Genomic DNA, 23,349 nt, shown 5'->3' with positions numbered 1-23,349 from the left:
TTTCTCGTTTGATTTGTTGTTTTCTTTCCTCTCTTTCTCCTTACTGTACATTTTTTTCATTCTATATGCATTTCTCTTTCAAATCATTATTAAACTTGCATCACTCGAAATCGGATAAACAACCAAACCACAAACTTCCATCGTCTGCTGGCAGCCATCCAAAAGCTGAAATTTCAGATACTCCTCGCGACCACAAGGAGCAAGCAACGTCAAACTCACAAACGCTAGACCAGCAGGTCCCTGGTACCACCCAGCAACATACAGACGCAAAGCACCAGCAGCATCATACTGCCAAAGCTTCGCGGTTCGAAGTCCTGAAAGATGGCAGGCACATCCATCACCTTGCAGGGCCCTTGCAGGCGGGTCGGGTAGCATCCTCCTTGAACGACCTGGTGGACTTGCTCCAGCGTGACTCGAGCAAGATCTTCCGTCGCTGGGGAGTTGGTAACGACGATGCGGCGTCTTTGCAGCAAGAACGCACAGCCATCGATGCTACGCTGCATCGCAATCCTTCGGATGCGTCTGTCTCTGAGAAATGGGGCAAGTGTCAACACGTTATAGGCAAGGGTGCCTTTGGAACCATCAGGGTTGCACATAGCTCGGGAGTAGTCCCTGGAGAGCGGCTTTATGCAGTCAAGGTATTATAATAACCATAAAAAGATAATGAGCTTCTTGTTGTTGTCCCCTTGGTTCTCAACCCTCCCGTTTATCCCCTCCCTTTCGTCTCAACTGCAATCTTTCAGGAACTTCGCAGACGGCACTCTGAAACGGTTGAAAAGTACATCAAGCGCGTAACATCCGAGTTTTGCATCTCTTCGACGCTCAAGCACACGAACGTTGTGCAGACATTTGATCTGCTGCCGCTCAACGAAACCTCGCGTGTGTTCTGCCAAGTCATGGAATACTGCGACGGTGGCGATCTGTTTACGTTAATTGCAGAGACGACCCGGGGACTAGAGCCCGCCGAGTGTAACTGTTTTTTCAAACAGCTTATGCACGGTGTTGCATTTCTGCATAGAATGGGTGTCGTGCACCGTGATCTGAAACCGGAGAACTTGCTGCTGACAGCCGATGGGTGTCTCAAGATTTCGGATTTTGGTTCTGCGGAAGGTCACGCAATAGATCAGGAGCAGCAAATTGACGAAGATGCAGCATTCTACAGCTCTGGACTGGTCGGCTCAGAACCGTACATTGCACCGGAAGAGTTCATTCAGGATGCATACGATGCAAAGAAGGCGGATGTCTGGAGCTGCGCCGTCATATACATGGTGATGAAAACCGGGCGTAATATGTGGCAGATCGCCAGAGAAGGCGTGGATGATGATTACGACCGGTTCATCAAGTTTCGTCGTTTGCTGGAAGAAGAGCGGCAAAAGGTACAGATGGCCAGAGCAAAAAGCGCAGCGGAGGGCGATGCTGGAAACTCCAGGCAGCAGCAACAAGATATCGAGCGAGCGCGCGAGACGATCAAGAGACGAGCCAAGGAAGCCAAGTGTCTCGCTCTGGAGGGTCTCGAGTACGGTGCCAAAAGATTGATCTATCGGATGCTCGATCCAGACCCGGCAAGACGTATATCGACGTACCAGGTATTGAAAAATGAATGGTTGCTGCAAGTTTACACTTGCCACACGCCGGTCGTCTCCTCAACGCCGCCGACAACCGAACCATCGTCGTCCTCGACTTAACGTCACTTAGTAAACAATAACTTGTAAATAATCATACCTATGGCATCATATATTAAATACGTACGTCAATGAAAAATACACAGTGCTGAATGTAATTACTATTACAAGTGTAAGAACCAGAGTAAATAAGATATCTTTTCGTCCTTTTATAGACCCCTATCCCCGACGTCTCGGGCCGTGTGGTTTGACGGTATTTCAGGCATTGTCGGAATTTGGAGTGAGCAAGAGGTTCCTGGCTGGTTGGGCTGTGCAAGCGTTTCAAATATGGGGGATGGTATGATGCAATGGTTAACGTTCTCGGGAACGAAAAAAATCCCGTCCCGTCGAGAGATTCGTTTTTTGTTTGAGTCCGTTTAGCAGAAATAAAAAAAAAGAAACAAGCAAGCAAGGAGAGGTAGAGAAGCGTGTGTGTTGATTTGGGCAAACTCAAAAGCAGTCAATGTGGGAAGCACCACCACCACCACCAACCAAAAGAAGGCCCACCAACAAGGGCTAAACAGCAACCTTGTCCACTCCTTGGCCAATTGGAGCTTCTTCTGAATCCAAATTTTTCCATCTTTCCACGGCCCTTTTCCTGCTCTTCTTTAAGCTTTTACGCCGTTCCCGGCTTCGCGTTGGCTAATCTTTCAAGGCTCAGGTACAGTTGTCCCTAGAATCTCGGAATCACCCTTGGCTCGTGCGTGAACCTAAGCATACCTCTGCTACTTAGAGCGGTGTTGTACGTAAACACTATGGACACTGCGGCGGCGGCGCAAGCACAGCCCAGGGCTGCTGCTGCTGCTCTTGTTTCTGAAGAGAAATATAAATTGCTCAAACGACGACTGCGGGAAGTGAGCGAGGTAAAAGAGAGAGAGAAAGAGAGCTGGATAATATAATTGGATACCCGCGTTAACTTGCAGTTGCTCTCGATGCAGCGGAACGAAACATTGGCCAATGAATTGAATCATGCTAAGAAGCGGCTACGGCACCTGGCAAAGGAGAAAAAGTGAGTATACAGTATATCCTAATTTTAAACTATATGCTAAGCTAACGCTGTCAAATATCTAGCATGCTGCTCGAGCGGATATGTAGGCACGACTATTATCCTCGCCCCGAAAAGCGGGGAAATTATGGAACCGACACCATCCAGGATCATCAGCAACAACGACAACAGCAGCGAGAAGAGGAACAAACAAATCGTCGTCGTCACAGTCTCGGACCCGTTGCCGATTCTCCTCCTTCACCGTTTCATTCTCGCAGCACTGACAGACGCTCAGCCGACGGCTCGTCTCCACCAACCTTTCGCGTGGATCTATCCGTGGATGCATCTTCACCCAGCACAGTATCTGACGAAACTCTCAACAATCCATCACAGCCTATTATGGAAATCATGTATCAAGACGGCAGAATGGTCCCATCCTCGCGTCCAAAACGAATGCGCCGAGGCCCAGTGGAACCCAAGATGCGCCGCGTCCAGCCACTGGAAAGAGATCCAGTTACAGGAGAGTATAAACTGCCGGCACGCGTGGGTATCCTGACAGTCCATTCGCTTGGTCGCGTTGTGCCTTTACCTGCATATCACAATGATCGATACATATGGCCTCCAGGCTTCAAGGTTAGCAGGTACGGATGGCTACAAAACTGTCAAGTAAATGTAAAGACTCACACCTAAGGGATCAAAGGACCTATCTAAGCATGGTAAATCCAAATGGAAATACAGTCTATACCTGCTCAGTCGAAGAAAATGGCGAGCAAGGACCAAGAGTAAGTCCCTTTCCATAACGATACAGCAACGGTTCCGCGACTAACTATTCATTCCCTCAAGTTCCGAGTCGTTGCTGACGATTGCCCTGACCGGCCCATAGTAGCCAACTCTGCTACCGGCGTGTGGACTGCGATTGTAAAGAAGGCCAATGAAATCCGGAACCGGGACCACTCGAATTCAGGTATTGCTAATAGCCACATCGTTGGGAATATAACTGTGGATGTAAACTCTTTTGCTTTTTGATAGCCTCGGGACCCGATTACTATGGTTTCACCCATGCAACCATTGCCAAGATGATCCAAGACCTTCCTGGTGCGGACAAGTGCAAGAACTATATCTGGCAAGAGTTTGGAGAAATGCATCAAAGGACAGCGGCAGGCGTAGCAGCAGCAGCGCAAAAGAAGTTAACAAATCTTGAGATTATGGGGAGCGCAAATAAAAGAGCACCAACGCAATCACAGCAGCAGCAGCAGCAGCAACAACAGCAGCCGCAACAGCAGCAGTATCCATCTTCATCGCCGATACCAACAGGAACTGCACCTGCATCTGTCCCGTCGCTGCTGCCGCCGCCGCCTCCACAAACATCTGCTGCTGCTATTGGTGCTTACAATGATGTACGCGTGGAGCCGCCACCTCCGGAACCTCTGGTCAGCCGTCCTTACGATCCCATCATGGTCAAAAGAGAGCCAGTGGACCATCCCACACTTGTGCCCCTGCAATTGCAGCATCCTCCTCTTCTGCACTCGCACTCACATCCTCCCCATCCGCACACCCAACCTCATCCTCACCCGTCTTCGCATATTTAGTTTAGTATATATGCATATATTAGCTAAGACCTCGTTTGCTTCATACATGGCATAAACAGTCAACCTGGCAAATACACTCTTAAGGTAGTATTATCCTTGCAAAATTCAATTTTACGTTGCAAGATCAAGGTTATATTACTTTATCAAAGGTTCCCAGCCGTCAGCAGAAGTTCAGAGTAGCAGTCACGATCCAGGCATCGGGGTTGTTTACAAGAGGACCCTCGTTGGAGCCAGAGAGACCTTCCTCGCTAGGGCTATTATCTTTAAGGCATATTCTATTGACAGCCATGTCCATCACCTTGAAGCATTTCGTCCAGAACTCCAAGTTCCTTTCCGGCCTCTTGAAGCCTGCCGCTGGCTTGTACGCCAACGCCGCCGGCTACAGACAGATCGGTAATTATACACACACACACAGAGAGACGACATCCAACCGTGATGTTTGAGAAAATTGCAGTAACAAAAGAGTTAACACTGATTTTTTCACGAAAAGGTCTCCGCTACGACGATTTGGTTGCTGAAGAGAGCGAGTTGGTCCAGGAAGCCCTTCGTCGTCTCGAGATTGCCGAACCCCGCGAAGCTTACGACCGTGCCTACCGTCTTCGCGTTGCTCAGCAATGCTCCTTGTCTCACACCTTGTTGCCCAAGGAACAATGGACCAAGCCCGAAAACGACAAGCGATACCTTCAGCCTTACATTGATGAAGTTGCCGCCGAGTTTGCTGAACGCGAAGCCTTCGATAACATCAAGGTTGCCCCTCGTCATTAAAAAATTACAACTGTCACCTTGCTCGAGGTCTTTTCATTTTTAGAGTCGACAACATCCAATGTTCAATATATATACTTTTTGCTCTACCCGTGCGCGTTTCTTGATCCCTGTGTCTCCCACACTGTAGGATGGATGAAACCTTTCTTGCTCAAAGATTTATATTCATATATGTATACATATGCGAAGAAAGGGAGAAAGTATCGAGGGCATATACAAGGATGAAAGAATAAGTACGACAACAAACAAGAACAGGGAGCAACTCACAGGGAGAGACGTAGATGGAAATTGTACAAGAGGAATGGGAAAGAGGAGGAAGGAGCAGTACAGCAACGACAAGGATTTGCTCTTACCGCGCCGTTGCAGCTGCCTGATTCTTGCTTTGTTGCTGCAACTGCAACTGCTGCTGTTGCTGCTGCTCCTCTTGCTGCTCCTGTTGGATCTGGAGCCGTTTTTTACGAAGTCTATCTACCTTGCTTTCTACTTCTTCAACCGTGAATTTTGACTTGTCGAATTTCCACTCGTACCACGTCGCAATTTCGCCTGTTCTTCCTTCGAGACACTTTTTAACAACGACGAGATGATCTCCGTTGCCGCGCGGTTGGTTGCTATTGATTATCTTTTCGTCGACCGGCAATCCAAGCGCCAGTCGTATCCATTCGTGGCCAAGATATTTTTCCTTGAGGCGCCGGCTTTGGATCTGCAGCTTCACTTTGGTCAGCGCCCGCGCAAACGACGACGACGAGCGGCTGGTGTTGTCAGTGGCTTCTTGTTCTTGCTCAGCAGCAGCAGCTTCTGAGGAAGCTTTGAGCGCTGCTGTGGCGACCGGAATCAAGTCAGAGAGCGCAGTTGACGGGTAACGTGAGAGCCGGCGATGGAGCTCGTTGGTGTGCCGGACCGCTCGGTTGTCCTTTACAACATCTGTCTGAGATGTCGAGTACGACAAGACGCAGGTGTCCATGACAAAAATGGTAAAATAAATTAAAGAGTTCCAAGGGGTTTAAGAGAGTAAGAGTGAGAGTGTGGCGGGAAAAGCAAGAAAGGAAGAAGAGAGAGAAAAAAAAAAGCAAGGAGAGAAGTAAACGGGAAAAAAAGGAAAACGGTGCTGCTTCTTCTATTGGTCTTGCAAAACCATTGGGTTGTCATGCAACTTTTTTGACACATTTTTTGTTTTTTACGCTGCTCGCAAGTCTTTTGCTATCCAGCCTAAACTATACCAAACTGCGTGACGATCTTGTCAACAGCTACATTGTCCTTGGTCTGTATTAAAACCTTTTGTCTCTCTCCTGGCTGCAACAAAACTTTAAATAAGAAGTTGAAGAGTAGTCTGAAGCGATCAACCAATTCATGTCGTACAACGTCCTACATCCTACAATCTGAATGTGGAACAGGTGGTCAGCTTTGCAGCTAGATGCATGCACTTTTTCCCCTCCTATCGTCCCGTGTACGTGCAACAGCAGCGAATACCAGGCTCTTGTTCAAGGGTGGTTTTCTAGATATCCTTGCATGGACAGAAACGATGACTACTGTTATTATCTTGATAATCTCGGTAGTACTTGATAAGAGGTTATCGGTTAAATTTCGTCAGCTCAACAAGCATGATCTGATTTCAAAAAGGACACTTTTGTTATCTAGCACAGCAGGAAAACATGATCTACTAGCAACACGGAGAGTAAAAGCAGCAGATGCGCGATACAAAAGCACGGACAGAGTTGTCCACCAGCCATCTAGTCCAAGTCCGATAAACTTTGCATTCTGTCTTCTCGATCGGACCATGTATCCTAAGGTCTATACAGTTTTGGCAGCATACTCGTAAAGAGCAGAACGAGTTGCACGATGATGAATCTTGAATAGGACAGATTTCTGCTCTTGATCTCCTGGACTTCGATTTTCCAAGCTCGTTGAAGAAACTACCGTTGTTGTTTCTTTATCAAAGCTGCAGGTTTGCATTATGGGACATCAAGACCATCATCGTTTTTACATGTTGCTTTCATTCATTTGCTTCTATGTGTACAAAAACACTAAAACAATAAAAACATGTTCGATATAAGCTCCACAGGCAATTCTCTGCATAAGATGTTCTTCTTCTGTACATTAAGCAAAACGGGTTTAGTTATATAGCGGCTACAATCTGCTGGAAAGTGCTTACGCAAGTCCTTTTCTGGAATCTTAATCTTTTGTTAGTAAAAGCTGTGCAGCGACAGCCTTCTGCTGCAACGATTAGCTTCAAGGGTTTATTAATATTGTATAGAGATAACAATCATCTCCATTATTGCGGAAGTAACTTACAGCAGCAGCGTTGTTGCATAGAAATGGTTTTCAATGTGTATAATGAAAAGATGAACACGTCACCTATTTTCCATATCTAGTTATTGGCGAGAGCAGTTCAAACTCTACTAGAAATATTCACCGAAACGATTATATTCGACGGGGCCGTCCTGCTTGAATAGGTTTTACTACATTTCAATTCAAGCACAATCATGGTTGCCACATGGGAAGCAGATCGCTGCACGAGCAGCAGCAGGCACAGGCCCACATGTGTAAAAATCTCTCAGGCATCCTATCCACACGCAATAATAATGAAATTAAGATAATAATTATAGTAAATCAAAAGTGGGGTTGGGGAAGACGATAATACAGGGTTGAAGGAGCCCTTTTCTCCATTCCTGCTCCACCACTGCCTTATTGAGCCTGAATTCCCCCCATCGGACCCCCGGAGTCGTCTTCCTTCTCAAACAGCAGCACATAATACATGGCCTCGTCGTCCAATTACCACTTACCCGCCATTGCTGCTGTGGCTGGCATAGCTTTGGCTGCGTCCGGCTATGCCTTATCGTCAACAGGTAGCAGCAGCAGCGAAGTCAGAAAGCGGAAACGTAGGATTAGAAATAGGATCTCGAAAGGTTCGTCCTCGTTGTCGGTTCAATGTTCCACGCACAAAATCACCAACTGTTCGGCATAGAACGAGACGGCAAGTATGTTCTGGGTCTAGTCAATACCGGTAACTCTTGCTTTGTCAACTCGGTGCTTCAAGTATGTTTTCCCGTTTGTAAACATATACATATTTCCCTTTCAAGATGTTGACTGCTTTTAATAGGCACTGGCAACTCTGGCGTCTCTGCGCTCTTACTTGGTAAACATATACCTTGCTGTTATTTAGAAGCATGCAATGCTTACGAGATTTATCTGTAGGCGGAGCGCGTAGATGAGAGAGGAGACGAATTGGATGGCCCCGTGGAAACTAAAGACGAATTCATACTGCAATCTGTTGCCTATGCTTTGTACAATACCATTGAACGTATGTCCATATGCTTGATTTAAGCTGTGTATGGGAGAATCTCACTCGGTGCGGTTACCAGTGCTAAACAGGCCATTGATGAAGCCGCACTCAATCAATCCAAAAGACATCATACAAGCTTTAGAACGCAGGACAAACGGTCGGATAAACCGTGACCAGCAGGTATGTCTATCTATCTGATGCATTTAGTAATATGACCAATTGCGTATTGAATTGCTTTTGCTGCTATCTTTAGGATGCCCAAGAACTCTTCCAGATAATATCCCACGCACTGACCTCGGAGGAAGAGATACAATACCAAGAGTCTGCGCCGTCGCTTTTAGATGCCGGAACACTGAGAAAGATGGCTGACGTAAGACTCAATGGTCATGTACAGTCTCACTCTTGATTCTTACATGTGGTGAATAGGAGCACGGTGCACCTTCCTCACCAGCAGCGCTGGATAATTTCGAGACTGCATCCATGTCTTCCGTTGGTACAGTCGGTTCCATGTGGAGCTCCTTTTCCGTGTCGACTGTTGGAGGACATTTGCGTCGCAGGCCTCGCCGTCCACGCAATCCATTTACAGGCTTAGCAGCTACTAAAATAAGCTGTATGAAGTGCGGATACACTGCCCCCATTCTACATAATACATTTGACAATGTTTCTTTGACAGTTCCTCAACAGGTAAGCCGCTGGAGATGACTTTTTTAAGCCGAATCTGATACAATGTTTCACAGTTGAGCTGCACTTTACAAAGCTGCATTGATACATATACAAAAGTGGATGTGCTCACTGATTTTCGATGCCGAAAATGCACTCTGCTGTCAACGCTGGATTCATTATCAAACGAGATGGAGAAATTAAAGGGAAAAGAAACAATGTCTGGGGAAGAGGACATGAAGCTCAAGAAACTCTCGGAGCAGATCCAGACGCTCAAGCAAGCAATTCAATACAACATCGAATCCCCTTTGGTAAGAAGAAGGAGACGTTGTCGCGATGCCAGCATCTAAACCAAATATCTGTATAGCCTGGCATCAACTTGGTGCCTCCCAAAACCACATCTTGCACTACGAAACAAACCATGTTTGCCAATCCACCAAAATCACTTTGTTTCCATCTTTCTAGATCGGTGTATCACCCATCCGGTATCGTCCAGAAAAACCACTGCAACGTCAAATTCCCCGAGTACCTCGATCTTGCCCCATATACCACCAACGGTTTCCTCAACACGACCGACCCCATGGCCGCCCTTAGCTCTCCACCATCCAATGGTCCTTCGACACAGCAGTCCAGAACAAGCAGAACAAGTCTTGTTTATCTTCGCAACATGGCAGCTGGTCACCGCTACGTTCACGGACGCGACGGACTCAACGTTGCTTTGGTTTCAAAGGATGAGGATTCTCAGCGACCCATCCAAAATGCTCTGCCATCCTTGTCCTACAATCCTGTTCGCTCCATCCCATACCGTCTCACCGCCGTCATAGTTCACTATGGTGGACACGAGTCGGGCCATTTCATCACTTATCGACGAAAGAAGCTGCCTACGGGCCATGATATACGAAGGCCGCTCGCTGAAGACGGATCGACGAGAGAACCACCAACAAAGTTCTGGAGATGCAGCGACGAAATGATAGAAGAAGTTGATATCGATACAGTCCTCGCAAGTGAGGCATACATGCTGTTTTATGAGCGCGATGTATAATATTTTGTTGGAATATAACTAGGCAATATTTGCCAAATAGTCTCGGATTTCACTAGGACCAAGTTTTCTGAACAATGGCATCTTCTTTCGTTCGTTACCGTAAACGCCGACTGTGCTGTCACCGATGATACCAATCTCCAGGCTGTTTTCTGTCATCTGTCCTTCAAATCCCTCCTTGAGCTGGTAACAATATTTTGAGTCATGAGACTACGTTTTCTGATTCTTTGCACATCGCACTTACAGTCAAGATTGCAGTGTGCACGGCATCTTCAAGTTCCATTTCTTCATTGTATCTAGCGATTACGTCAGTTCACGTCCATTTTATAGCAAAACGTTTTTGTACACACCTCTTCTCCAAAAATGTCTTTGCGTTTATCATGTTTTTACCGATAGCACTTGCTTTCCATGCAAAATAGGAGCCAGTTGGATCGACCTGATACAATGATGGTCCGGTAACATCGTCGTAGCCAATGACCAGTAAAGAGACACCAAAAGGACGGACACCACTGTTAAATGCGCACAAGTCGTGTCAGTTTCCAGGTCATAAACATATTGATCACTAATGTCTTTTGTTGTACTTGCCCACTCTGAGTATATTCTTGCATGACACTTGCTATTTCCTGGACCAGAATTCGAGTTGGTGGTTCTTCCATGTACACTCGCTTGTACTGCTGTGCTGCTTTGCGTGCCTTGCTGACAAGGACACGGAAATCGGGTCCCATACCAGAGTAGACCATGCCGACCGTTGAACAAATCATGGCAACCTTTTCGAGTGTTGAGTCGTCAACGAGAGAAGACGCTGATTTCTTTTCGGTAGCAATAACAACGCCGTTGGTTGCTAAACGTCGAAACGTTAATGGAGAGTGAGACACACATACACGCGCGTGCACACAGGATTTATTATACCTTTGATGCCAACACTGGTGACACCTTGGGAAACAGCATTCAGGGCATATTCAATTTGTACGAGCTTTCCCGAAGGTGAGAATGTGGTGAGTGAGAAACTGTATCGGTCAGCCATCGTAAGGTTTTATGTTGTGGAGGGTGGAAGGAGCTTATTGAAAGGGCGTTCCTCAATTACGTGTCCCTCTTTCTGCCTCGATACGCGGAGAGTCAAAATCGCACTGCATGCAACAAGGAAGTGCCTCAACATGACATTGTTGAAAACATAGCAGTCGAATTGTGACGATATTTAATGAAGCGATTTTCATATTCTTATCGTACACACTACAGTAAATGTATTTGAGGTTTTGAACAGACACTCAGAAGTTTAAAGATGCTCTCACCTGTACATACTTTTGTCGATCCTGCAGTCAGCAACTTACTAAACCTAACTTGCGTTTATAACATAGCATGTATGGTCATGATAAAATCTAGTAACTATGAGAGCGCGCAATATGCCTGGAGAATAGACTTTCATCAGGCCACGCTCGCATGCACTGTTATTTCCAACCAATACAAGTTGCAAGGAAGTTGATGGCTTATATGACGTTTCTGCTCGTCGATATGCTGGTGGTGTATACATCATCGTTCCGGTGCTCTTTTTTCAGCTTTATATATTCAATTACTTACTTTGAAGCGTGCTAGTGTAAAAGCGTGAACTGATGTTACGCTGTAAGCAACGTAAGTTTACAGAAGAAAAAATCAGAGTAACCTCCGCAGCAGCTGCAGAAGGACTTTTGCTGCAGCTTCACCTTTTTCATGCAGTGAAGGATTCGCACAAGGGAGACAGAGAAAGTAAAGCATGCTACACTAGTCCTTATAGGATGCATGTACAGACTGTCATCCTTACATAATGTGTGGACCCCGTAACCTGCATTTGCTGGCAATACAGTATACGTTTTGATACCCTTGGCAGCGGTGTAAAATAGCGTCTGTTTATTTTATTTTTTTTCTCCCGTACCTTTTAGTCCACCAGAATGCAAGTTTTAATTTTAGCAAACAATATTAACGGCGCTGTTTACTGCAACAATAAGACTGCAGTGTGTGATCCATACTTGAAATGCCTCCATGCTTGTTATCTGTTTTTGTCATTTTACTGAATAATCTCCATCGAGGAGGGGTCTAATAGGGGTCAGTGCCAAAGAGAAGGCTAGTAGAACACAGCATTGGGCTCATCGTGGGTTAACCCCGCCCCTCGATAGGGTCTCTCCATTGTGTGTATAAAAATACAGGTTGCACGGTGCTTGTAGCTTCAAACTTTTCCTTCACTATTTCTCTCCTGTTTTTCATCTTGTTTCTCCTCCCTTCCTTTCCTTAATGGCTGATTCAAAACCCACGCAGTCGTTCGCCGATATAATTAATGAACTTAACAACGCTGTGCAAATGAAGCAGCCTGACGACGTTTTGCAGTTTTGCTCTGACTTTTTCCTTTCCAAGCTCGCTCAGAAACATGAGAACTATTTGCAAGATTACAAGTTTCACAACGGTAAAGTTGGCAAATCCCGAAAAAAGGATCGATCGTTTTTTAACATGAAGAGATACATCAAGAAACTGCTGGCACTAACATGCCGGTGAAAATGGACGAGGATTCTATGCATCCAACCGCCCTTTTCCAACCTGATCCTCCTGCAGACATGCTGCCGACCCTACAGACGTCCTTTGAACCTTACAGTAGCACCGACGACGAGGAAGATGACCACCTCGAGCATGATTTTACCGATGACGACGAAGAAAACGAGGCGCACGATACCTTCAATGCAGATCTTCCAGACTTTTCGATGGTTTCTTATAACCTGGGCCGTCGCACTTCAGTCAGCGCAGAGTCCATGACTCCTTCCCGCGATAAAAAGAGCTACGTTCGTACTGTAATTCCCAAGACTGAAGAGCAGCAAAAACGGATCGAACTCGCTATATCAAACAACTTTCTGTTCAAAAATTTGGACGAGATCCAATACAGGGACGTCATCAATGCGATGGCTGAAAAGACCGTGGTCGAGAACGAAAATGTCATTCAGCAAGGAGCTATCGGTGACTACTTTTACATTGTCGAGTATGGTAGTTTTGAATGCTACATTTCTCAAAACGGTGCTCCAGCAACTCACGTTGCTTCCTATGGACCTGGTGGGAGCTTTGGTGAACTGGCACTCATGTATAACAGTCCCCGGGCCGCCACTATAACTGCAACGTCCCCTGGAGTGCTCTGGGCATTGGATCGTGTGACGTTTCGGCGCATATTGATGGAAAATACTGCCCAGCGCCGGTACATGTACGAAACCTTTTTGGCCGAAGTACCTATTCTTGCCTCTCTCGATGCCTACGAGCGCCACAAGATCGCAGATGCCCTAGAAACTGTGATCTTTCAGGATGGTGAAACTGTCATTGAACAAGGCACTGTTGGAGAAAACTTTTATCTGATCGAGTCAGGAGAGGCTGCCTTTTACAAGCTGGATCCTCAGGACGGTCTGCAAAAGGAGGTCAATTGCCTGGGAAAAGGCGCCTATTTCGGAGGTAACTGTTGCATTGGCTTCTACCAAAAAGGTGTCGTGACTGATGAAAACATGCCTATTCTAGAGCTCGCATTGATAAACGACAGCCCGCGGGCTGCCACCGTGGTCGCTCGTGGTCGTCTTCGCTGCGCTACCCTCGGGAAAAGGGGCTTCAAGCGACTTTTAGGCCCGATCATGGATATCTTGAAGCGCAATTCAGAAAATTATGCCAGGATCATGAGCGCCTGTGAATAGTTTCCGTTATCACCAGAGACTCCTGATTCGCTTCGCTTTTACACAGCTAATACTCTTTTTAAACGTCACTCTACTATCAGTATCTAATACATCTGGTTCCCTTGCCACTGCCATTCCTTTGTTAATCTCGGCTTTTTTTCCTAATCCGACAGAACCCCTTATTTCATTTCCGCTTTCATGCATCATAATATAGTTTCATTGATCTAAGTAAATCTGAAGCTTATTAACCATAATGTCACGATGCTCTGATGAAAATTGGTATTAAGAAAAAAGACTGAGGTTATAAATGGGTCAAACCTATTGACGATTGCTGTGCTCTATAAAACAGCTGCACAGCTGGATGCTCGCTTTAATAGGAATATGGCAGCACCTTTGGATACTGTTGAGACAGCGTTGCTAAGTTACATATGAGCATGCTTTCGTTGCACTTATTAGTCGTTGTTTTAATTTTTTTTTTTTCTAGAGAACAAATCTGCTGAAAAAATATATGCAGGCATGGACATTAATACTAGCTGTCATGTCGGATGGATCACCAGCATTCCGATGGTCTGCCACACAAAGTCTCTGGATAATCACAGGGACTTGGTGAGCACAACGAAGTTCCTTTTCTACTTTCAAACACAACACACATGAGGGACACATCTAAATATCCGGCATTACCGCCACCAAACAACCCAAAAGTCATTTCACCAGCGATCAGTTCTATGGCATACATTACTTACCATATAAACATAGTGTATCACTTCAGAAAATACTAATGTATAAACGCAAAACTTCAGCGCGGCAATAAGAGTTATCACTGAAAGGAGCATACCTTACATTGCAATAACCCGAAATTAAGATATATCGGATTCCGGAACACGTTTTTCCGATTAGTTAGACCGGGCCGACGACGACCCGAAAGAATAACACCAAAAATCGCAAAAACATTTGGCCGGTTTTAATATCACAATAAGATAGAAGACCATCAGCCCGACGGGGGGCTCGAACCCCCAACCTTGAGATTAAGAGTCTCACGCTCTGCCAATTGAGCTAGCCAGGCCTATTGGTTATTTTTTGAAAGGAAATCCATCTTCAAATAAAGATAAATCGTGACTTTTTACATCTTTGACGATTTTCCATACTTTTACTTATATACTCCCTATTTTCGGTAGTGTAGGATATTTATTGAATCTCTATAATCATATAAAGATTTTTTGGTACCGATTGAAAGTTGCGATCCTTCACTTTGGTTAATTTCAACTTTTACATATACCATGTCCTCCATGACCGCGATTAAGTGACGTGAATAACGTTACCGAGATGAAAGCGTCGTGAGCTCATGACTGAAACCAGCCAACGAAGGTCCAAAACCGTCTTCATTTGACAGTGAGCAGTGACAATTGAAAAATGTTATTACGACCTCTTTATTGCAACGGAAGTATGTACGGCGTGGACATCTCATTCAAGGCATGGCCGACAACAAACGGTTCCAGAGCTCACAAAAAAAGGTTGAGAATAACGCATGTAATCCATTGAAGGTTTCAAGTCAAATAAGAAGTCATCACTAGAAATGAGTAGTTGCAAACAATAATGGGAATATGGCCTGATAAAGAGTAAAGAAAAGAAACACAGAGATTTAACATCATTTATCAGCAGCAGCTCACGAATGAGCTTTCTTTTGACGTTTTATTTGTCTGTTGCTCTTCTTCTCAATGTCTTCATCGCTGCTGTCTTCATCGTCGTCATCCTCCTCTTCCAAGTCTTCAATATCATTTTCTAACGCCAATTCTTCATCGTCATCTTCACTGTCACTATCTTGACTATCATTATCGTCACCATTCGTTTGGGCAGTTTGGGTTTCTTCGTCATCATCTTCTGCAAGGCTAGCAAAGAAATCGTTCTTCTTTCTAGTAGGCTTTTCTTCGACTTCTTCCTCGTCATCATCTCCCTCCTCAAACAAAAAGCCGACGTCCCAAAATCGCAAAGACTCATCGTGACCGGAACTGAGCATGTACTTGTTGTCATGCGTTAACTGGATATTTTCAATGGGCATTTCCTCGCCGTGGTCACCAATGATGCCCAAGAATTTGTTGGGCATGATACTGACAACGCTGATTACGGAATGTCAGTATTTTGTTGTAATTATCTAAGTTTCAGGTATGCTTACCGGATGAGACCGTCGCCACTACCAGTGCATATAGTATCTTCATCAATTTTGCATATCGTTTCAATTGAGTTTGGATGGCCCAAAAATCGAGTCTTATAATCGCCCCAGTCGCCCCAGTTCCAGATACTCAGGATACCATCTTGTGATCCTACGACTGCATTTCGTCCGTCCTAACATAACAAAGTCGAGAAATGTCAGAAAGATATGATTTCTGCAATTTTGAATGTCATTTTACCTTGACAAGCGCAACAGATAAAAGCTCGTCTTCCATGTGATCAGACATCGCTGCTACATCTGGTTTACGAATATCCCAAGTAGACAGGTATCCATCACCGCTGAAGAGTATATAGCATTAGAACCTCAAAGCGTCACACGTAGACATCTGTTCTCACCCAACCGCCAAGAGAGTTCTCTTTTCCTCTCTGAAAAGCATCTGCGAAATGAAATCCTCGTGCTCTCGATACTCCATGACAGCTTTATCTTTGCGAGTATCCCAAAGCTATAGTAAAATCAGTACGTTAACTGATTATCGACAAGAGACTGAGTATTCCAGTTTACCTTGATGACACCTTGATCGTCACCCGTTGCCAGCATATTTTCATTCAGACACAAGAGTGCGTTCAGCGGGTGTCTACAAATCCTTTGTCATAATGCTACTCCAATATACGTCCATGGATCGAAACTCACTCGTGGGTATCTTGCTTCTGACGAATAGTTTTTCCAGTTTCAAGATCTAGTGAGCAGATCGCCTTATCTTTTGATATACTGTAAATGGCTACCAAATGGATGGTTTAGCATCGGATGCTGCCTCAAAACTTTGTCTTGAGAGGTAACATACTAGAAGCATTAGGCGCGATCTCGATACCGCGGCACGATTTTTTAAAAGGCTTATTATTCCAAAGTTCCTGGTGACCCTCTAGTCCATGGCGATGGCTGGATCGATCAAGATCAGATCGTTTGCACCGGTCAGGTTGCTGTGATTCCCGTGCTCACCAGTATATTCTTCCTGATAACAACCCGGTTATGACAAGATCTTTGCTCGGGTGCAGATCAAAATCAAAGATCGGTTTAGTGAATTTGAGCGACGAGGGTTTTTTCTTTTCTTCCTGTTCTGCCATATTTAAAAGAGTCCTCCCGAACACAATGCCACTTTGGTCAAAATTTTGTACAATGCACCTAATTCGGTAATTCGTTGATACATAAGACTTGGAATATTAACACCTATTTACAACATGGAATGTGCTGAAAGCTTATGTACTTGGAACATTCATGTATAATATGACCCAAAGGAAACATAGACATATTGTTATCCTATCAAGCATGACAAATGCTGATCTGAAAATAAAGACAATTATGCTTGCATGTTGCATACAGGAATATTAAATTAGCCGTGGAATGGAATACAGCGCTTTCGTATCGCTAATACGAGTCATTTATTAGGAGAGTGCATATAAGCATCATCGTTCGTAATACCAGACCTAAACTTGCTACGCATATTTCCAACACTCTGTTATCCTGTCAATATCCTGACTTGGGGAAATGGTCATATGCTAATATTAGATGGAAAGAGTTGTATACATTAAGGAGACCACATTTGAAACGATGATGGATGTAAGTATCCTGCTACTAACCGACCATTTATATCAGCAGCAACCAAGCAGGCTCCATAGTATAAGAAACGTCTTTGCACATTAAAAGTTTACCATTGCTTTAGCTAGTGTTTCAATCTTATCTATGACGCATAACAGGTTAGAATGGCAATGCGAACAATAATAGCAACCAAAAAGTGCGGTTGCTGTCAAGATGTGTCCAAGAAATGCCCCAAGTTGCCGCCGTTGCCAAGGCAGGTCGATCGATTGCCGGTTTCTCCGCTAGTTAAAGCCTGCGGTGATCCAGGCACCGACTAGACTCCTCCTTGACCTATTTGCCGGCAATGAAGCGCCATGCCTTATTGCTCGCAATAACGATCATTGCGTTAGCTACCTTTGTAGCGTCAAGTAGCCAACCTCTGAAACGACAATCTGATCGCCGATATTATACCCTTTACATTCCTCAGTCAAATAATATATATTCCCAACAAGATGTAGCAGAGACGGTTGCTAGGACACTGAATGTCCGCATGGAAGGCCCGGTAGGCGAACTCAAGTCATACTACTGGGTGAGCGCAGCCGAGCCTGTCAAGAGAAGTGAGCACGAGAACGACTCGGTTTTGGAAGCGTTCAAAGCACACAAAGAACAGCGCTTGAATAAACGAGACGAGGAGCAGCAGCAGTGGGATCTTGTTCAACGGATAGATCCGCAGATACCAAGACGACGGTACAGACGTGGCGTCTTACCTGAACTACACAGTCGAGAGCCGCCGTTCGTAGAGATCAACCAAGGCCAAAAAAGGCTCCAGGAAGCTCAGAAAAACCTTGGCATACAGGATCCTGGATTTGCTAGGCAATGGCATCTGGTAAGATCGTCATAGATCCATATAAGGCAATTGGAATTGCTTATTTGCTTACCAGATCAATCATGACAATGTGGGAAATGATATCAACGTAACAGGAGTCTGGAGTCAAGGTAGGAGACTTTTGCCACGCCTGCCGTATTTTTGAGGGGTATGCATGTCTAACCAGTTACCCGAAATTCTAGGTATCACCGGAAATGGATCTATTGTAGCTATTCTGGATGACGGTCTCGATTATGAGAGTCGCGATTTGGCAGATAACTTTGTAAGGGGTTTGAAGAAGAAAAGCACGCAAGTAGATAAAGGAAGGAATTGCTGATATGTCAATTAGTACGCAGCCGGCTCTTACGATTTCAACGACCACATTGACCTGCCAAAGCCAAAGCTCTTTGACGACACGCACGGTACACGATGCGCGGGTCAGATTGCTGCTGTGAAGAATAATATCTGCGGTATTGGAATCGCTTACGACGCTAGAGTAGCCGGTAAATATTCTACAGCAGGAGATCGTATATACTTTAAATATTAACGGATGTGGCAATTTGACAGGTGTCCGGATCCTGTCCGGTGAAATTACAGATGCGGATGAGGCAGCTGCGCTCAATTACAAATTTCAAGAAAACGATATCTTCTCATGCTCTTGGGGCCCACCAGACAATGGTGAAACCATGGAGGCTCCGGAGGGTATCCTGGCTGATGCATTCGTGAACGGTATTGAAAATGGACGAGGTGGCAAAGGTTCCATCTATGTCTTTGCAACAGGAAACGGTGCAGTTTCCGGTGATAACTGCAACTTTGATGGCTACACGAATAGCATCTATACTATCACTGTCGGTGCTATAGATCACAACAATGCCCATCCTCCGTATTCCGAAAGTTGCTCTGCACAGATGGTCGTAACATACTCGAGCGGTGGCGGTCAATATATCGTAAGTCTCTTGCAGGAATAGTTGTTAGAGAGACCTCTATTTAGCTTTATATTTTGTTTCTGCAGTACACGACGAATGTAGGCGAGGAAGACTGTTCCGACAGGCATGGTGGCACATCTGCTGCCGCGCCAAGTGCAGCTGGCGTTTTCGCACTTGTACTTTCCGTCCGTCCGGAGCTTACGTGGCGTGACTTGCAACATCTTTGCGTACAAACGGCGGTACCTATCAGCACAGACGACGATGACTGGAAAAAGCTTCCTTCCGGCAGACTCTACAACCACAAGTTCGGTTACGGAAAACTGGATGCATACGCTATCGTAGAAGCAGCCAAAACATTTAAACTTGTCAACAAACAAACACACATCGAATTGCCTGTGGCCACGTCCAAGCAACCAATCCCGGACTCTTCCGGAGGCAAGAAGGTCGCCTTGCAGACTTCTATCCAGGTCACTGAAAAGATGGTCAAGGATGCAGGCTTGATGCGACTGGAACATGTTACTGCAACCGTTAACATTGAACATCAACGACGTGGTGATATCGTTATCACGCTCCAGAGTCCCAACAAGGTCGAGTCCGAGCTTGCTACACTTCGACCCAGCGACAGCAGTCCAGATGGTATCCGCAACTGGAAGTTTATGAGTGTCAAGCATTGGGAAGAGAATCCTGTGGGCGAATGGACTTTGCTGGTTTACGACATGAGCCATCCAGAAGCAAAGGGCAGTCTAGTCAACTGGACTTTGACCCTTTGGGGCGAGCAGGACCCAGCCTTCAAGGGCGAGCCTGTACATTCTCCATTGGCAAGCCATCCGACACCAACAACTACTCAGAAAGCACATCACACAAGCTCCACTTTATCCTCCATCACCACCAGCAGCACCAGCAGCACCAGCGGCACAAGTGAACATATCCCTCCCAGACCAACACGGGTCAAACCGAGTCAATCCTCCTCTCCTAGTACATCCGAGGCAGAGTCAGCTTCCGCGTCACCATCTGAAAGCAAAGAAGAAGATAACGTCGAGCCAGCTGGCCAAGCGACTTCAGAAGAAGAGAGCGGTAATGCTAACACAGCTGTCTATGGGTTCGTCGGCAGTGCAGCAATCCTTACGCTGGCAACGGGATTGTATCTGTATAGACGCAACAACTGGCGTCCGCCTTCCTTGCCAACGGACGACGAAGGACGCTCAAATCCTGACAGAACGGGAGGTTATGAGTTTACCATCCTGCGACATTCTGAGGAGGACGAAGCGGACCATGATACCGGTCGGCCAAGCGATGACAGGCCTCTTCTCAATGAGAACGGGCAGCCCAGATCATAGATAAAATTGTCTCTTCTTTTAATTGCACTCATATCCATAAAATGTAGCAAATACTTTTCGATCAGTTTTAACAAATAAGATGGTACATTTTTGTTTCATATTTGGGAAATCGTCTTCCTTTATTGCATCCACTAGAACCCAAAGTTACAAATGAATGGCACCATGGAGACGAGAAAACTTGGAAAAAAGAGACCGTAACACTGATACTTCAGAAGCGGAAATAGAAACATTGTGGGTAAGCACTTAGCATACACCTTGAAGAGATGCCATCACGTGTTGCCGGATGGGCGTATTGACTCGAGTCAATAAAACCTCATTACAGGTACAAATAGAATGCATAGTATGTCTGATATTTACAGTATGGGTATCTATGACCGTAACTAAGAAAAATGCAATCATCATTGCTTTTCATTGTCGACGAACAACACATATTTCGTCGGGTTTCCAAGCTTCAGTTTTCCGGACCGCACGGTCCGTTATCCATTACATCACAATCTGCATTTTACCGATAGGTGCTATTATTATTTCTTCATGAAAAACTAAAAGCAGTAATGACATAGTTAACGCTACAGTTCTGCAGCGGCAGCCCATACAAATAATCGTTTAGAAGTCTGTGGTGGAGTGTGCTCGGTGGAGAAAGCAGTGGAAAGAAAGAAAGTAGGTATGATACTTTCCACGGTACCGAAAAGCTGTCGAAAGTGGATGAATTACGTGCCTGATCCCGAGCATCATCATGACGTAAGTGAAACCGCAATAGCGACATACATAAATACAAGGGTTCGCGCGTTCGCAAGGCGACTTTATCTTCTTCCTTTCGTTTATTCTCTGTCTATTTTACATTTCTTTAATACAAAAATGGCTGCCTCAAACTTGTCTGGATCTTCTGGCGAACGTGCTACCAAGATTGTCTATCGCGGAGCAAACGATCAAGAATTCTTTGTTATTGCCAACCCTGGCATGGCATCCAAGTGGCGCAAAGACAAGACTATTCCTCTCATCGATGTTGTCCAATGTAATTATTACTATTGGACGTTATATGGGAGCTCGCAAAATATTAACACGGCAATTTTGATCTAGCTTTTGACGTGTTCACTTCCAATACAGGAAAGGAAACCGGTGAAGCTGTTCGACCATCCCGGGGCACGTTAGAGTAAGTAAAAAAGAACTCAGACAGTCGAGGATAGTGTGGTTTAACCACGATGTCATGTTCTGTAGGAGCGCTTTCCATACCCACAAAGAGGAGGATGCAGTGCGACAGATTGTCGAAAACGGCGAGGAAAAGAACATACATTAAGTAAAAACACAAACAAACAGAATTACTGTATATTTTTTCCCTCCCATCTACATTGCTTTGTGAATAAAAGGAGAAACCTCAAGGAGTCGCTGAATACGCGCTCAATGTCTATACACTACTGCCACCTCAGTGCCCCTGTTGCGGGAGCACCCCCTTATTTTCACCTCCAAGCATGAGCTAGACCCTCCTCCATAGGAGCTTCCTCGTGCATACTATCTTTCATCTGTCATGACAACTCATTCAGTTCAAAGTGACTCATCTGTGCGAACGCCAACAAGCCATTCCACTGATGAAGACTCGCGTATTTCCTCTTCGACAAGCACTGGAAGCCTTCCTTTAGGACATAACGAGTACAACGAGGAAGATAAGCGGAACGGTGCCTGCCGCATGGTTGAAAGCGACACAGACTCGGACAAAGATTTGGTTATCACCTCTTTGACAGAGTCGCTCCAGATCCACAAGGAGATACTAGAGCGGCTGCATAATGAAAAGCAGGAATTTATCGCGAATATTGAAAAAGAACGGCAGAGCGAACGCGAAGCTACAGAGAAGGAAAAAGAACTTGCACAGCAGGCGCTTGAGGAGCAGATGGAACGGTATCGACGTCTAGAGAGCAATTACGCTACCGTTGTCAAGGAATTGGAAGCAAGAAAGGAAGAGTTCAAGCGCATGGAAGCTAATTTCTATGCACATGTGAGAAGGTAGAAACGCACAGTACTTACGACTGAGTTGATCTATATATTTTTTTTTCTCCATTTGTTTAGCATACGACCAACGGATGATGACTTGTCGACGATACAGTACGAAATTAATCACTTATCTGGACAACTGAACAACTTTTGTATGGGTCTAAAGTCCAAAATGGACAGATCCGGCGGTACAGCATATATCCTTGAGAGATGGAGTGACCGAGAAGATGCAATCAAACAGCACCTATACAAACCAGACAGCGAGGACGAACGCCTTGAACCCGGTGTTATTACCATGTTCACAGAGAAGTTGATAACGGACATTCTGACCAAGGATATCTTTAATCAGCCTATCCACGCCGGTGTATCCGTTAACGAAACATTCAAAAACCTTAGTGACTGGATGGAGCCTCGTAATCCAGAGTGGGCAGGCCGCTTACGGCAGCAGGTCAGCGCACTCGTTGTAAAGCAGCCAGGCATTGAGCAGGATAAGATCGACAATGCGATAAAACAAGTTGTGACGAAAATCCTCGACGGTCTTAGCAACATCTATCCACGCGTCAAAGACGGCGAAGCTCAGAAAAAGAAGGTGGAAAACATTGTCGCGAAAGCAGCAAAGCTGAACCTGGCGATGAAGGGGCAAGATATCAAGGTGTTTTGTGCGCCGATAGAAGAAGGTGTAGCTGCGTTTGACGAAAGACTGATGAAGCCAGTCAGTCGCAGCGAGCCAAATGGAACTGTAATATTTGTTATTTCCCCACCCTTTGTAGCCGTGGATCCCAAAGACGAGGACCATGGGTTTATAATCCATGCCAAAGTTTTCTGTGCCTAGAAAGAAGTGTGGCTTTTTCGAAACTG

At 45.4% G+C, this 23,349-nt stretch overlaps 11 protein-coding genes and 1 non-coding gene across 12 annotated transcripts; 8 read left to right on the top strand and 4 right to left on the bottom strand.

Moving 5' to 3' along the window:
* Positions 1-65: 65 nt before the first annotated feature.
* On the top strand, positions 66-1,685 carry VTP01DRAFT_10493 (uncharacterized protein; the record flags this gene model as incomplete). Its single annotated transcript, XM_069378861.1, has 2 exons — positions 66-638; positions 744-1,685. 2 exons carry the CDS (start codon positions 66-68, stop codon positions 1,683-1,685), a joined length of 1,515 nt encoding a protein of 504 aa, XP_069238893.1.
* A 731-nt stretch (positions 1,686-2,416) lies between these two features.
* VTP01DRAFT_10492 (uncharacterized protein) lies at positions 2,417-4,235 on the top strand (the record flags this gene model as incomplete). Its single annotated transcript, XM_069378860.1, has 6 exons — positions 2,417-2,524; positions 2,585-2,670; positions 2,733-3,287; positions 3,347-3,428; positions 3,490-3,610; positions 3,676-4,235. The coding sequence occupies 6 exons, from the start codon at positions 2,417-2,419 to the stop codon at positions 4,233-4,235; spliced, it is 1,512 nt and encodes a 503-aa protein (XP_069238892.1).
* Positions 4,236-4,522: 287 nt separating this feature from the next.
* Positions 4,523-5,000, top strand: VTP01DRAFT_10491 (uncharacterized protein; the record flags this gene model as incomplete). Its single annotated transcript, XM_069378859.1, has 2 exons — positions 4,523-4,628; positions 4,726-5,000. 2 exons carry the CDS (start codon positions 4,523-4,525, stop codon positions 4,998-5,000), a joined length of 381 nt encoding a protein of 126 aa, XP_069238891.1.
* A 346-nt stretch (positions 5,001-5,346) lies between these two features.
* VTP01DRAFT_10490 (uncharacterized protein) lies at positions 5,347-5,958 on the bottom strand (the record flags this gene model as incomplete). Its single annotated transcript, XM_069378858.1, has 1 exon — positions 5,347-5,958. One exon carries the CDS (start codon positions 5,956-5,958, stop codon positions 5,347-5,349), a length of 612 nt encoding a protein of 203 aa, XP_069238890.1.
* A 1,791-nt stretch (positions 5,959-7,749) lies between these two features.
* Positions 7,750-9,979, top strand: VTP01DRAFT_10489 (uncharacterized protein; the record flags this gene model as incomplete). The annotated part of the gene is made up of 9 exons (XM_069378856.1): positions 7,750-7,900; positions 7,960-8,030; positions 8,095-8,130; positions 8,190-8,295; positions 8,357-8,457; positions 8,531-8,647; positions 8,704-8,961; positions 9,015-9,248; positions 9,305-9,979. 9 exons carry the CDS (start codon positions 7,750-7,752, stop codon positions 9,977-9,979), a joined length of 1,749 nt encoding a protein of 582 aa, XP_069238889.1.
* An 18-nt stretch (positions 9,980-9,997) lies between these two features.
* VTP01DRAFT_10488 (uncharacterized protein) lies at positions 9,998-11,000 on the bottom strand (the record flags this gene model as incomplete). Its single annotated transcript, XM_069378855.1, has 5 exons — positions 9,998-10,159; positions 10,221-10,272; positions 10,327-10,485; positions 10,562-10,817; positions 10,886-11,000. The coding sequence occupies 5 exons, from the start codon at positions 10,998-11,000 to the stop codon at positions 9,998-10,000; spliced, it is 744 nt and encodes a 247-aa protein (XP_069238888.1).
* A 1,238-nt stretch (positions 11,001-12,238) lies between these two features.
* VTP01DRAFT_10487 (uncharacterized protein) lies at positions 12,239-13,662 on the top strand (the record flags this gene model as incomplete). The annotated part of the gene is made up of 3 exons (XM_069378854.1): positions 12,239-12,407; positions 12,470-13,429; positions 13,493-13,662. 3 exons carry the CDS (start codon positions 12,239-12,241, stop codon positions 13,660-13,662), a joined length of 1,299 nt encoding a protein of 432 aa, XP_069238887.1.
* Positions 13,663-14,631: 969 nt separating this feature from the next.
* Positions 14,632-14,704, bottom strand: VTP01DRAFT_t56. Its single transcript has one exon. It is a non-coding gene; the product is annotated as a tRNA-Lys (tRNA).
* Positions 14,705-15,304: 600 nt separating this feature from the next.
* On the bottom strand, positions 15,305-16,929 carry VTP01DRAFT_10486 (uncharacterized protein; the record flags this gene model as incomplete). The annotated part of the gene is made up of 8 exons (XM_069378853.1): positions 15,305-15,755; positions 15,812-15,981; positions 16,047-16,146; positions 16,204-16,310; positions 16,370-16,442; positions 16,499-16,586; positions 16,650-16,744; positions 16,805-16,929. The coding sequence occupies 8 exons, from the start codon at positions 16,927-16,929 to the stop codon at positions 15,305-15,307; spliced, it is 1,209 nt and encodes a 402-aa protein (XP_069238886.1).
* An 815-nt stretch (positions 16,930-17,744) lies between these two features.
* VTP01DRAFT_10485 (uncharacterized protein) lies at positions 17,745-20,508 on the top strand (the record flags this gene model as incomplete). The annotated part of the gene is made up of 6 exons (XM_069378852.1): positions 17,745-18,266; positions 18,322-18,376; positions 18,449-18,528; positions 18,595-18,748; positions 18,813-19,192; positions 19,258-20,508. 6 exons carry the CDS (start codon positions 17,745-17,747, stop codon positions 20,506-20,508), a joined length of 2,442 nt encoding a protein of 813 aa, XP_069238885.1.
* Positions 20,509-21,363: 855 nt separating this feature from the next.
* Positions 21,364-21,802, top strand: VTP01DRAFT_10484 (uncharacterized protein; the record flags this gene model as incomplete). Its single annotated transcript, XM_069378851.1, has 3 exons — positions 21,364-21,520; positions 21,586-21,658; positions 21,724-21,802. 3 exons carry the CDS (start codon positions 21,364-21,366, stop codon positions 21,800-21,802), a joined length of 309 nt encoding a protein of 102 aa, XP_069238884.1.
* A 228-nt stretch (positions 21,803-22,030) lies between these two features.
* On the top strand, positions 22,031-23,323 carry VTP01DRAFT_10483 (uncharacterized protein; the record flags this gene model as incomplete). Its single annotated transcript, XM_069378850.1, has 2 exons — positions 22,031-22,503; positions 22,567-23,323. The coding sequence occupies 2 exons, from the start codon at positions 22,031-22,033 to the stop codon at positions 23,321-23,323; spliced, it is 1,230 nt and encodes a 409-aa protein (XP_069238883.1).
* Between the last annotated feature and the right edge of the window lie 26 nt (positions 23,324-23,349).

This window comes from Rhizomucor pusillus (genome assembly GCF_041956525.1).
Source record: "Rhizomucor pusillus strain CBS 183.67 unplaced genomic scaffold VTP01scaffold_9, whole genome shotgun sequence".
NCBI lineage: Eukaryota > Fungi > Mucoromycota > Mucoromycetes > Mucorales > Lichtheimiaceae > Rhizomucor > Rhizomucor pusillus.
This window is presented reverse-complemented; position numbering and strand designations above follow the sequence as displayed.